Source organism: Manacus vitellinus, unplaced genomic scaffold, assembly GCF_001715985.3.
Source record: "Manacus vitellinus isolate BGI_N305 unplaced genomic scaffold, ASM171598v3 scaffold_9_pilon, whole genome shotgun sequence".
NCBI classification, from domain to species: Eukaryota; Metazoa; Chordata; class Aves; order Passeriformes; family Pipridae; genus Manacus; species Manacus vitellinus.
Window position 1 is genome coordinate 13,394,038 of NW_021940917.1, and position 12,890 is coordinate 13,406,927.

The following is a 12,890-nucleotide window of genomic DNA, read 5'->3' on the forward strand; positions in this document are numbered from 1 at the left end:
TTTTCTTTCTTTCTTTCTTTCTTTTTTTTTTTCCGTTTTTTACCCTTTTCTTTTTTTCCTCTCTTCCTCTTTCACACATTTTTCTGGATGTGCTCGATTAGTGGCGCGTCCGATTCTTTTCAGCATTAAATCGGCTATAGCATTAAATCGGCTCGGTAATTAAAAATGAAGAATTTTAAGCCGCGGAAGTGGGACACAGCCAGTGCCCTTGGGTATAGCACGTTTTTAATTTTTTTTTCCCCCTATAAACGTTATTTCCATTATATCTTTCGGGGAATTAGAATTTTTGGACCGACATTATAGTAAACCTGCGCGGCTTCGTCGGTTCTGGGAATTTTGGGGTTGATGTGGTTTGTGCCAAAACCGGAGCGCTGCTGCAGTGCCAGCTTTTATCGTTATAAAACGTGCTGGCGCCAAGTTACCGATCGTTCGGTGGAGAATTTCAGCACATTGCCTTGCGATATTCTCCCCTCCAAAAAAGCAAATAGAGAAGTAAGGGTCCCAAAATAGATCCACTTTCTTCTCTGGGATTGTCTTTGTCTTGCTTTGTTCTGCTTGAATCAGCTGCGGGGCTGTTGGTGCAGTGTATCTCTTTGTTAGAAATCAGCACCAGCTTTCATTAGCAGTGTAAACAATTAGCAGCCCTGCTTCTTTTGATGGGCTAACGTTTAACAATAAATTAAAGTAGATCTGGGATGCCTTTGCACGGGGGGGTAATTTTTGCTGTGTAATTCATAACGTCATTGTCTTAATAAAATGTCTTCGTGTTCGGGAGCACTGCCTTAAATGATGGAATGTGATGTAAGAGGATGAAATGACTGTGTGAAGTACTGAGCATCCGGCTGTCGCTAGTAGGACGGAATTTACATAAAATGTCGACTTTATTGGATCGGATCTGCTATAAATGCAAACGCAATTAAAATGTATGGTGCTGCATGTCAACCATTAATCTTCTGCTTCAGGTGTTCTTAAAATTCCACAGCATTGCCTTACTTTTGGATCTCAAAACTGTACGGAAATGTGAATTTTGTGCTAGAACTCCAATGTTACCATTCAAAGAATGTTCCTTGTAGCTGTTGTTCTGTGAATCGGTGTTTCTTGGTGTCCCATGGAACATAAAGCAGATGGTGATGACGCTGGAGGTGATCCGCCCGTTGAGGATGCGCCCAGAAGTGATGGCTGGCGCTGAGATGAGTCTGGGCTTGGAGCAGTGCTGAGAGGGCTTGGGGAGAGGATTGTAGTGGAGCTCCATCCCCATTCCACTCCTAGCAGCTCTCTGGCCATCCACCTCCGTTTCTGCCAGCTGGAACGGACAAGAACCTTGCCAACTGCCCCAGGCCTCCACTGAGCACATTTAGGGAGAGGCAGGTGTGGCTGAGCTAGGAAAAAAACTGGAGCAGGGCTGAGAGAACTACAATGCCAGCGCAGCTCCTGTAGTTTCCTGCTCTAGCCACCCTCTTTAAAATGCATCCCTTTCTTTGCTTCCTCATGTTCTTACCCACATGTCCTCTATGAATGAGGACATATTTTTGGGAGGGTCAGAACAGAGGAAGTGGAAGGAGGGGATATGAAGTACTTAGTGGGGAAATGGGATTTTTTTTTAACAATGGCTAAGTTAAAAACAAATGTGTGCATTTGAATGTTGAAATCAAGTTCTTAAAACTGAACTCCCGAACGAGAACAGAAACGTACCGGCAGAGATGGGATTGTATGGTAACAGGTTTGAATTTGTACTGTATCATTCTGGAAGACTTATTAGAGTGAAACTAGTCTGTAACATGCTATAATGTGAATTTTAGTAAAATTGCCTGTAATACCAATTCTAGATGCTTGTTTTTATCATTGTAGTCCCTTTAAAAAATATTTTTTTCCATTAGCACCCGTACTAGAATTTGACTATCTCATCTGTGGAGACTGTGGCAAAGAATTCATGGACTCCTACCTTATGCAGCACTTTGATTGGGCAACATGTGATAATTGCAGGTATTGCAAATAATCAGGAGAGAGAAGCACTATTTTACATAAAAAGATTTCTGGCCATAATTCAGTGAGTTACGGTCATTCTGTTTATTAAAAAGGCTGTCATAAAAAGAGACATTTCAGTAACTTGGATAAAAAAAGTAAGGTTGACTGATGCCCTGTGTATTTTCCATTATGGAATTAATTCACAGCAGTGTCTTGTAAGCCTGCCTTAGGATAGGGACATCAGTGGCTTTTCATACGACATGTCATAAGAACAGCTGGTGCGTTTGTCAGTGTGGAAAGTTATGTCTGGCTGCACACTACAGGCAGTTGAAAATCTGATGGAACACAAGTACCTGCTCTCAAGTAAAACATGGATTAGGAGGAGCACGCTTGTGGTCCTGGTGATTTAACCTGAGTGGAGTTGGTACTTAGTCAGCACGATCCGGCTGGGAGCACAGCAGCCAAAGGGCAGAGCCCCTGTGCGAGGTTACTGGTTGGCCTGCAGGGTAAGCAGAAGTTCGACCTTGAGCGGAAGGTAGTCTCTGTGCTCTTATCTTTAACATAGAAAATGCTCCAAAGGCCATCAAGATAACCAGGGCAATGAAACCAACTGCAGCAGCGAGCCATCCATGTGTGTAAGAGTGAATTGGGTGAATGAAAAAAAAAAAGGCAGCTTGGAGTTGGTTCTGGGAGCCAACCCCTTTACTGCAGGGAGTGGCTGGGCGTGTGCACATGGTGTAGACAGTTCACAGGCGTTGCAGGCGAAGTGGTGTCTCTGGAAGTTACAGTGTAAAGGACAGGACTTAAAGCCTTGGGAGTAGTTTTCCTTCCGACCTAAGTTCCTGCAGCTGAACAGCTGAACACTAGAGTCTCCTTGGTGAAGTAGCTGTTACTGTGAACTTTGAATTCTAGTAAAGCTACGTTTACAGCAGTACTTCCTTGATGACCGTTGTTAGCACTTAGCGTTTGGCAGCTCAAGCAATTCAAGTTGCACTTCAGTCAGGATTGCGTAAAAGTAATTTTTTCCATGAACTCATAAATGCTGCTGTGGTTACAATTTTTCATTATCTGTCTGGTGAAAGCTACAGTCTTTTAAGGTCTTTCTGTTATGGTTCTTCTGCCTACTGTCTTGCATTATAGAAACAATGCTCTGTGTTGCTAATCAGTTTCTAGGATCTAGAAGCATATGGAGTGTGTATATTCTCAGGTGATCTGTATCACATTACACATTCTTTCTCTCTTGACCATGTGTCAGGCTGATACTTATACTTTTGTCCTCTTGGATTGCGTCTGGGTTAGGTGAATACCTAAAATTATTCATACTAATTTTACGTTTCAGTTGCTCCCTCTAGTAAGAAAGTTGAAGAGCCTTTCTAGAAGAGCAGGCTTCTCAGCCTGTGTTTGCTCAAATGGGAGAATTTTTAAACAGTTTCAGTAAATCTAGCCTGGAGTTTAGCTAGACTGTCGGAATCCAAAGTTATTTGCATGCATAAAAACCAGAGGGGATTAGGGCTACCTGTATTTCAGGAATGTTGAAAGGGATGGGAACTTAGATGTTAATAACCTGTGGTTTTAGGGTGTAGCTTTCTCATCATTATTTTACATCTTACAGAGATGTTGAAGATAAACATAAGCTTATAACAAGGACAGAAGCAAAAGAAGAGTATCTCCTTAAAGACTGTGACTTAGACAAGAGGGAACCGGTGCTCAGATTCATTGTGAAGAAAAACCCTCATAATTCACGATGGGGTGAAATGAAACTTTATTTAAAACTGCAGGTATAGAAACTTACTGGATTTTAGACCTCTTTTTGCTTTGTACAACTTTGGTAGCCAAAATGGTGTGACTTGGTACCTGAATGATTTTGTGAAAGCTCTGTGTTATGCATAGCTTGTTAGAGTTAGATGGTTGTGGTCCAAATTTTTGAAAATGTCTGCGTTTGAGAGCATTTTGCAAATGCTCATGGAGCGCAGCTTCAGTGGGTTGCACAATTCCAAGTCATGAAGCACGTGGCCTTTCGGTGCTACTCTGAAGTGCATGGGGCAGCTGCTGCTCCCCTTGTAGCTGTGTTCACAGCTCTGCCCTCAGAGGCAGCAGGAAAAGCAAGTGGGTTTTCGGATTTTCCAGGACTGTTGTCATTTCTTGTTTGCTACTTTTATAGGAATGCTGTTGCTTTAGTGAAATATGTGCTAAATTAGAGCTGGGTTTAACTTTATCATCAGTCCTGCCTAACTGGGGAAGTCCCAGGTTACATCCAGCTGACACTAAAAATCAGCGTTGCCTCTTCTTGTGGAAGGAATGCAGTATTTTGTTGGTCAAGAGCAGAGGCAGAAGAAGATTGGGTTGGCAATTTGCAAGTTAGAGTAGTTTACTTTTATCATTTCTGGGGGAAAAAAGACATTTATGTCCATCCTGTAGGTAATCAAGCGTTCACTTGAAGTGTGGGGTAGCGAAGACGCATTGCAAGAAGCAAAGGAGCTCCGCCGTGACAGCAGAGAGAAGATGAAACAGAAGAAGTTTGATAAGAAGGTTAAAGGTAAAGGGTTAAAGTTATATACTGCAGTACCTGAGATTAAGTACAGTTTTGTTTGAATCTCTTGTCTGCATCTGATTAAGGTACTGAGAAAGTCTTCATGGTGGCAAAATGGAGTTTTCCAAGAACTAGATGAGACTAGAGCAGTCTGGTGTGAGCTCATAGCTGACTATTTTGGGCAGAGGGTTGGACTGTAGGATTGAGATCCCTTCCAACCTGAATTACCCTATTGTCCTGTGGATGTGATGTGACAAATCAGTTATGATGGTTCATTTTGGTGTTCTTCTAATTTTTTGGTATGACCCAGAATGTGCCATGGATTGTTCTGTTTCGTTTGACTTGTGGAGGACATAGGTTTTTATGGCATTTCTGTCATAGATAGGCCCTTGGGTGGAGTGACCGTAAATGAGAGTAGAAAATGCCTTTTCCCAGCATTGCTCACTTCATTCCCCACCGCTGTCTTTACTGCACATTATCCTTGGGTTTTTTCCTGAGAACTTAGTATTTAGGAGAGTATTTGATGGGTGGAACTTTTCTTTGTGACCTGTAGCATCCCTGTTTCCCTTTGGGTCCACACTTGTGGGGGCAGAAAGCTCCAGCTGGGTATACTGGTGTTGTCTGGAGGAGGCAGGACTTGAGGCTGCACAAATAACCCCTCTGGGCCATTGGTGTTCTGCGCACAGACGCACTGGCAGCAGGCTGTAGCCGAGGTGCCAGAGTTCAGTGCAAGTACAGGCCTTAACGTGACGAAGTTTGCAACCTGAATGGCTTGGCTCAAAATGTGACCATGTTTTGCTCTTCAGTATGCTTGCCACCCTCTTGCAACATCCGGAAGATATCTTGGGCTCTGCTGCCAGCCTGTGCGCTCTGGAGAACCTGCAGATTTCACTGCAGATGCTGCAGAGGCAACTCATATTATTGGGCATAAAGCTTAGAGAATGCCAAGTCATTTGGGAGGCTCACTGTGACCTGAATGAAAATGACTCTCTCTTGGTCATGTAAAATAAATGAGGTGTTCTATAAAAACTTTTCCTTTGCGTTTCACCAACTCCTTTTGGATACCTTTGAATGGCTTCTTGTAAAAAGGCAGTGAGCAACACGTCCTTAGTCCAGATGGAAAATCTTTGCCTGTGAGATCCTATGCCAGTGTAGTTCTTAGCCTTGAAAACAGCAGACAAGGTGAGGATTGCCAGGCAAGTCAGAGCTTGTTCTTGCAAGAGCAGATACTTGCCCAAAATTTATGGAAGACAGGCAGCAAGCGTTTTGTCATCTGTAGGCCTCAGAAAGGTGGTTAGCTTGAGTTTTATTAAACGTTATTTAAGATTTATTAAAATCCTAACATTTTCTTGTATATCTCTTTAGAACTGCGCCGAGCTGTGAGGAGCAGTTTGTGGAAGAAAGCAGCTACTATCCATGAACATGAGTATGGACCAGAAGAAAACATAGATGAAGACACATATAAAAAGACATGCACTGTATGTGGCCATGAATTAACTTACGAGAAGATGTAGCGTTAATCTGGGTTTTGGGGTTTTTTTGGTGTTTTGGTTTTTTTGTTTTGTTTTTGTTTTTAATGGTATTTTGTATTAAAGTCAAATAAATGCTAATTATGACCAAGCTGTTGCCAAATTCTGTAAAGAGTTACATTTTTCAGTTGTAAGAAGCGCTGTACAGAACAGTAAACTTTGGCTTTTAAGCTCGATCTTAGGGTAGAATATAACACATTTGCAACAGTTCAAAAATTGGTATCTCCTAGACCAAAAGATAAGTTTGTATCATTGTACTTGATATGCTGATGAAATGAAGGTGAACATTCCACTGCTGGTTTGCTCCTGTCAGAGGAGCACTGGCTGTGCGGAAAGCTATGATGTATTCGCCATCACGGAAATGGGGGATGAGTCCCACACCGGGAGTGCTGCAGTGATGGTTGTAAGCTCTTCATGAGGGACAGACAGGGAAGGAGAGGGGTGGCGTGGCTCTGTACTTCAGGGAGTGTTTTGACTGCAGAGTTCAAAGACAGTGATGGTAAGATTGGATACCTATGGATAAGGATGAGGGGGAAGGCTAACAAAGCAGACATCCTGGAAGGAGTCTGTTATAGACCACCCAACCAGGATGAAGAAGCAGATGAAGTATTTTAGAAGGAACTGGCTGACATTTTGTGGTTGCTAACCTTGGTTTTGTGGGAGACACTTAACTTGTGGGATGTCTGCTGGTGAGGAGGCAGTCTAGGAGGTTCCTGGAGTATGTGGAAGATATCTTCCTGATGGTAAGCAACTTGTCCTGATTCCTGCCAGGACAGGGTTCATTTTTGCAGTATCCAGGAGGGGCAGGACGAGGACCTAGACACCATCTCAGTCCATACACAGGGGGACGGGGGTGGGTGGAAGGGGTCCCTTCCAGGCGGGATAACACTGTGTTCCTCATGGTGAGCACTCGTGGGGGAATCGCTCGTCTCTTGCACACTGCACACTCTTACTGGCGTGTTACTGTTCCTTTCAGTTGCTGTTGCTGGTTCCAGTAAATTGTTCTTATCTCAACCTATGATCTTTACCTTTTGTGACTCCAGTTCTCCTCTCCATCCCACTGCAGGGGGAGGGGGAAATGAGTGAGCTGTGCATGGTTTGGAGCGTTTCAGTGGAAACACAATTGGGGAATATCATTCCTAAACCACAACATGAGTCTACCAGTGGTGCCCCACTAGATGTGCTGTTTATGAACAGAGAAGGGCTGGTGGCAGATGTGATGGTCAAAGGCCATCATGAGCACACAGACCATGAAATGATAGGTTTTGATTCTTGGTAAACTAAGAAAGGGAATCAACAAAACCTTGGACTTCTGGAGAGTGGACTTTGGCCTATTCTGGACACTGGTTCAAAGAGTCCTTTGGAAAACAGTCCTTAATAACAAAAGGGTCCAGGAAGACTTGATATGCTTTAGGTAGGCTGTCCCTATGTGCTGAAAGATGAGTTGTGGAAGAAGACAGGCCTGGCTGAACAGGGAGCTTTTGCTGGAACTCAGGGGAAATAAAAGAGCTTATGACCTTTAGAAGAAGGGGCAGAAAACTCAGGAAGAGTACAAGGATGTTGTTGGGCCATGTAAAGAGAAAACTAGGGGAAAGTTCAGTTAGAACTCAACCTGGGCACCACTGTGAAATATAATAAAAAGTGGTTTTATTACAACAAAAGGAGGGTCAAGGAAAATCTCCATCTTTTATTGAATGCAGGGGGGAACATGGTCACCAAGGATGAGGAAAAGGCTGAGGTACTTAATACCTTCTTTGCCTCAGTCTAAGGAGAAAGACCAGTTATCCTCAGGGCCACCAGCCCCCTGAGCTGATAGACCCAGGTGGGGAACAGAATAGACACCCTGCAATCCAGAAGGAAGTAGTGACCTGCTGTGGCACTTAAGACACTCACAAGTCTCTGGGACAGGACAGGATTTACCTGAGGGTATTGAGGGAGTTGGTAGAAGAGCTCGTCAAGCCACTTTCCATCATTTGTCATCAGTCCTGCCTAACCGGGGAGGTCACAGACAACTGGAGGTTGGCCAACGCGATGCCTATCCACAGGAAGGGTTGGAATGAGGATCTGGGAAATTACAGGCCTGTCAGCCTGATCTTGGTGACTACTGGCAAGTTTATGGAACAGATCACTCGAGTGAACAACCAAGGGATCAGGCCCAGCCAGCACAGATTAGGAAATGCAGGTCCTGACTGACCAACCTGATCTCCTTTTACACCAAGTGACCCGCCTGGTGGATGAGGGAAAGGCTGTGGATGTGTCTACCTGGACTTAAGTAAAGCCTTTGACACCGTCTCCCACAGCATTACCCTGGAAAAGCTGGCAGCCCATGGCTTAGACAGGGGCACTCTTCTCTGGGTTAAAAACTGGCTGGGTGGCCTGGCCCAGTGAGTGGTGGTGAGTGGTGTCACATCCAACTGGTGTCTGATCACTAGGGGGAGTTCCCCAGGGATCAGTGTTGGGCCCAATCGTGTTCAGTATCCTTACTGATGATCTGGATGAGGAAATCAAGTGCACCCTCAGTGAGTTTGCAGACATCAAGTTGGGTGGGTGTTGATCCAGAGGTTAGGAAGGCTCTGCAGAGGGATCTGGACAGGCTGGATTGATAGGCTGAGGACAATGGTGTGAGGTTCAATAAGGCCAAGTGACAGGTACTGCCCTTGGGCCACAACAACCCCATGCAGCACTACAGGCTGGGGGCAGAGTGGCTGAAAAGCTGCCCTATGGAAAAGGACCTGGGGGTGCTTGTCAACAGGAAGCTGAACATGAGCCAGCAGTGTGCCCAGGTGGCCAAGAAGGCCAGTGGCATCCTGGCCTATGTCAGAAATAACGCAGCCACCAGAACCAGAGCAGGGATTGTCCCTCTGTCTTCAGCACTGGTGAGGCCACACCTCCAGTTCTGTGTCCAGTTCTGGGCCCCTCAATTCAGGAAGGACACTGAGGTGCTGGAGAGTGTCCAGAGAAGGGCAACAGAGCTGGGGAAGGGTCTGGAGCACAAGTCCTATGAGGAGCAGTTGAGGGAGCTGGGGTTGTTCAACCTGCAGAAAAGGAGGCTCAGGGGAGACCTCATCACTCTCTACAACTCCCTGAAAGGAGGTTGTAGCCAGGTGGGGGTCAGCCTCATCTCCCAGGCAACTAGAGATAGGTCAGGAGGACATAGCCCCAGGCTGTATTAGGGGACGTTTAGGTTGGACATCAGGAGGAATTTCTTCACAGGAGTTCTTAAACATTGGAATGGGCTGCCCAGGGAGGTGCTGGTGTCACCTGGAGCTGTTTAAGAAAAGACTGGACGTCAAGCTGACAAGCTGGTCAGAGGTTGGACTTGATGACCTCAGAGGTCTTTTCCAACCTAATTGATTCTGTGATTCTGTTAGAGGAGGAGACAAGGTGTCTGGGAAGGGCGGATGATGGTTCCAGTAATAGGTCTTTACTTCCTCAGTGCTTCATTTGCAGCTCCCCAGTAACCTGCCTTCCCTCTAAGCACAGAAGGCCTTTGGGGCCTTGCAAGGCCTAGGAAAGTGGTATGAGGGGTTAGCTGGAGGGCAGATCCCAGCAGGGCTTTTGGAGGTAGTCCTCCATGTCACGGTTTCGTTACCCAGTGTTGTCTTGGGTCCCTAAACTCCTCTCCGGGGCAGCTGGGAGGTGTGCACTGGCTACTGAATAACCTGTGGGCACGCTGCAGCAGCCCTCCCCTCAGCAAGCACCACCAGTCCACACCTTCCTGACTTCCTGGAGCAGCACCTCCCCCTGCCAGAGGACAGGAGGTGGCAAGAGGGAGGGAGGATGTCTGCGTGAGCACCCCCTCGCACCTAGCAGCACATATGTTTGCCTCACATGGCTGTGCCGGTGGGGCAGCGTGTCAGACCAGCCACAGCACAAGGAGGTGAAGGCTTGTGTGTTAGTCAGGATACCAGCACAAGTGTTGGGACAAAACTCCTTCACACCCCACTGCATTTAACACCAGCATAACCCAGCATGACTGCTTTGTTTCAGTGCCCCCCAAAAAAGACAGGACAAACACCCTCAGTAGCAACCTGCTTCACCTTCATTTATTTTTGTCTTTAATTGTGCATTTTTTTCCAACCACACCACATTTCTACAGCATCTTTACACTACCCGCCACCACATGCTTCAGGCAGTTCCAAGTCAGGTGTACACCATTAGACCTTAAAGAAGGTGAAGGTGTCCAACAGGCTCAAGAAATGTAATCAAAGCCCGTGGTCAAACCTTGGCATGATTGGAAATTAAATCAATTTCAAAAGACATTCCTATTTGGTTTTATAACATACGATTACACTCAAGCATTTGCAACTGTATCCCCAGCATCAGTATTTGTCAAGGCTCAAAGAAAGTTACAGGTTTGCAAGTTCTAACTGCATTACAGTTTAACAGAAGTCACATTTATAGTCAAAACCCCCACCATTAATTAATATCAGAACTCTGATACTGATCCAAGCCAGTGAAAAAACTATTAAAATCCAATTAAAACTTCTAAAGTATTAAATGTTTCTTAAAAAAAAAAAACAACAACCAACAAAAACTCCTATTTGATTACTCAAGAACATTAACAGAGAAAGATCTGAAGCACAAGTCCGTGCATGACTGACAAAACTCTTGCATAAAGCAAATTTACAACAAATAACAGTATACTCTGAAAGAATGGAGGGATCAGTCAAGTCAGAAAGGGCAAGCAGAAAAAGCAGAAGTAACAGATCTAAGTCTATGAGGATATATTCGATTGCTACAGGCCACACAAACTTATGTCAACAGTCAAAACAGAAAATTCTGGTTTTTACCCTCCTTGCTGCATCAGGAGGTCATTGGTCAATGCAATGAAATGCATTTCTAGGCATAATACTTCAAATAATAATTTGTACAGGAACAAAATTACTCAAAGCCTGTAATTTTCTAAGCTAAAACTAAAATAGCACTGAGTACGGAGTTCTTCTGAACGTTCATCTGCAAAATGAAGAGACCATAAACAGGTTGGAAACACTGCACACTGACAGCAGCTCCCTTGCCATTCACCACTGACACAGTCCACTCTGGTTTGGCCTTTAAGTACGTAGTGTTACTTGCATAACTCAGAACTAAGGCTACTCTACTTTCAGGTTGTGTTCTCCCAGTCTAAGTCTCCTGTAACATATCACTTAATTCAGCATTAAAATGCTTTCTCAAGACATGGGAGCAATGTGCTGTTGTCACATATTAAAGCGAGGGAGGCAGATGCAGCCACCACAAAGCAGTTGTTACCAAGCCAGATGAGGTGGGAGCACTCTCTTCACCCACTGTCACTAACCAGAAAGATTTCCGACGTCCCTGCAGGCCTGCAGGTCCAGCCCAGTGCAAATGTGACAGCCAACTAGTTACTGGCTGAAAGAAAAAAACCAACCCCAACACTGCACTGTCCTCTTCCCAGCATCTGGGGCTGGAGCTCCCAAAATCCAGGTAAGGCTTGCAGTATGGAAGTCAGAAGTTTGTTTCACTCCAACTCTTGCTTACTGTCTATCAGTGAATACTGCTACCAGGAGCAGTTCATTATTTTTTGACCACACTGAAAAGAGGATTGCATTTTTCAGAAGTGGCCCATGAAGCTTATCTACTGTTTATAGATACTGTAATAAGACACTAGACAATGCATTTTAAAAACAAAATTCAATTGAATTACATGTTCTTTTAAACTGTGAAAATCTATCTGGCTTCATAATAAACAAATCCATAAGCTACTTTGAAAATGTGTTTCACGTGCCCAAAGTTAAGACAGTCTTCCTATGCCATACTAGAGAATTTACTACAGGGGTCACTGAGAAGGTGCATTCCCTTTCCTACTGACAAAACACTATGAACTGTTCTTCATTTCTGCAATTCCTTTGACCTTAAGGGGTAGGCAGAGGTTAAAAGTTCTGTTGTTTGGGATTGTTTTTTTCCTGTTGTTCTGAGTTTGGAATTTTTTTTTGGGAGTGGTACAGGGGTTGTGTCTGATTTTTATACAGGCAAGAGGGGAGAAACAAAATTACTATCATGAAGCGAAGAGTCATACTAAATTAAAAGACAATAAAAAGAATTCATACATTACTTCACAAATATCCCCTATAGATCATATCTTTTAAGGCTTATGATGCTTACACAGTTCGTTGTTTTTTTTAGAGTACTCTATTGTTTTATATAGGAGCACATGAAAGCCAGTTTTACTCAAAAAATTCTTCCATCCCCATGTTAAGTTTTGCCATTAAAAAAAAAAAAAATTAAAATTCATTGAAGTCCTGCAGACAAGACTCTGTCCATGAACGATCCCTCAGGCCTGCAGAGCGCAGAACTGCTGAAACACAGCCAGGATATGGTGGTCCAGTTCAGCTGTAAACAGGAGGTTCTCCAGGGTCACCATGTACTGCTGGATTATCTGGTGGTGCTGGCAGATAAAAAAAAAAAACCAAACAAAAATAAGACACATACCTTTACTGTTTTCCTTTATATTTATATAAGAATAAGCAGAGAAATCAAGACATGTAAGAATCACAAGCCAAATATTTTCATCGGAATTGTTTAGCACATCTCATTTCCACAACACAGCATAACCCAGAGACACTACCAACCACAAGAACACAGCCTGGACCAAAATCCTGCCTTGAGCAGCACTGTGCTCCCTCCAATTCCCACATCCTGAGCTGTGTGCAGGGCACAGGTGTTGTGTCACTGCATAGGAGAATCATGGTATTTCCTTTCCTCTGAAGACACATCTACTACCAGGGAAGGGTTTATCCCAACGGAGAATTATACCCCCCCTCCCATTCTTCAACTTATCTTGTGCTCACACAGGTACAGCTTCCTGTATCTAATCACTTTCATCCAGCCACCTGTGCTTGTTAACT

The 12,890-nt window shown here is 44.3% G+C and overlaps 2 protein-coding genes across 3 annotated transcripts in view; one reads left to right on the forward strand and one right to left on the reverse strand.

Moving 5' to 3' along the window:
* The first annotated feature begins 98 nt into the window (after positions 1 to 98).
* On the forward strand, positions 99 to 6,115 carry XPA (XPA, DNA damage recognition and repair factor). Of its 2 annotated transcripts, XM_018086086.1 has the most exons (5): positions 99 to 212; positions 1,878 to 1,983; positions 3,578 to 3,743; positions 4,384 to 4,501; positions 5,861 to 6,115. In XM_018086086.1, the coding sequence occupies exons 2-5, from the start codon at positions 1,931 to 1,933 to the stop codon at positions 6,007 to 6,009; spliced, it is 486 nt and encodes a 161-aa protein (XP_017941575.1). In that variant the 5' UTR covers positions 99 to 212; positions 1,878 to 1,930; the 3' UTR covers positions 6,010 to 6,115. The 2 variants fall into 2 exon arrangements, with proteins under 2 accessions (XP_017941575.1, XP_017941574.1); XM_018086085.2 differs by having other exon boundaries at positions 100 to 1,983.
* A 3,929-nt stretch (positions 6,116 to 10,044) lies between these two features.
* NCBP1 (nuclear cap binding protein subunit 1) overlaps positions 10,045 to 12,890 on the reverse strand; it is a 28,607-nt gene continuing 25,761 nt past the window's right edge. Inside the window, exon 21 of the mRNA XM_029965402.1 lies at positions 10,045 to 12,430. Within this exon, the coding sequence (XP_029821262.1) occupies positions 12,317 to 12,430 (114 nt within the window). The 3' untranslated portion in view covers positions 10,045 to 12,316. The remainder of the gene's footprint in view (positions 12,431 to 12,890) is intronic.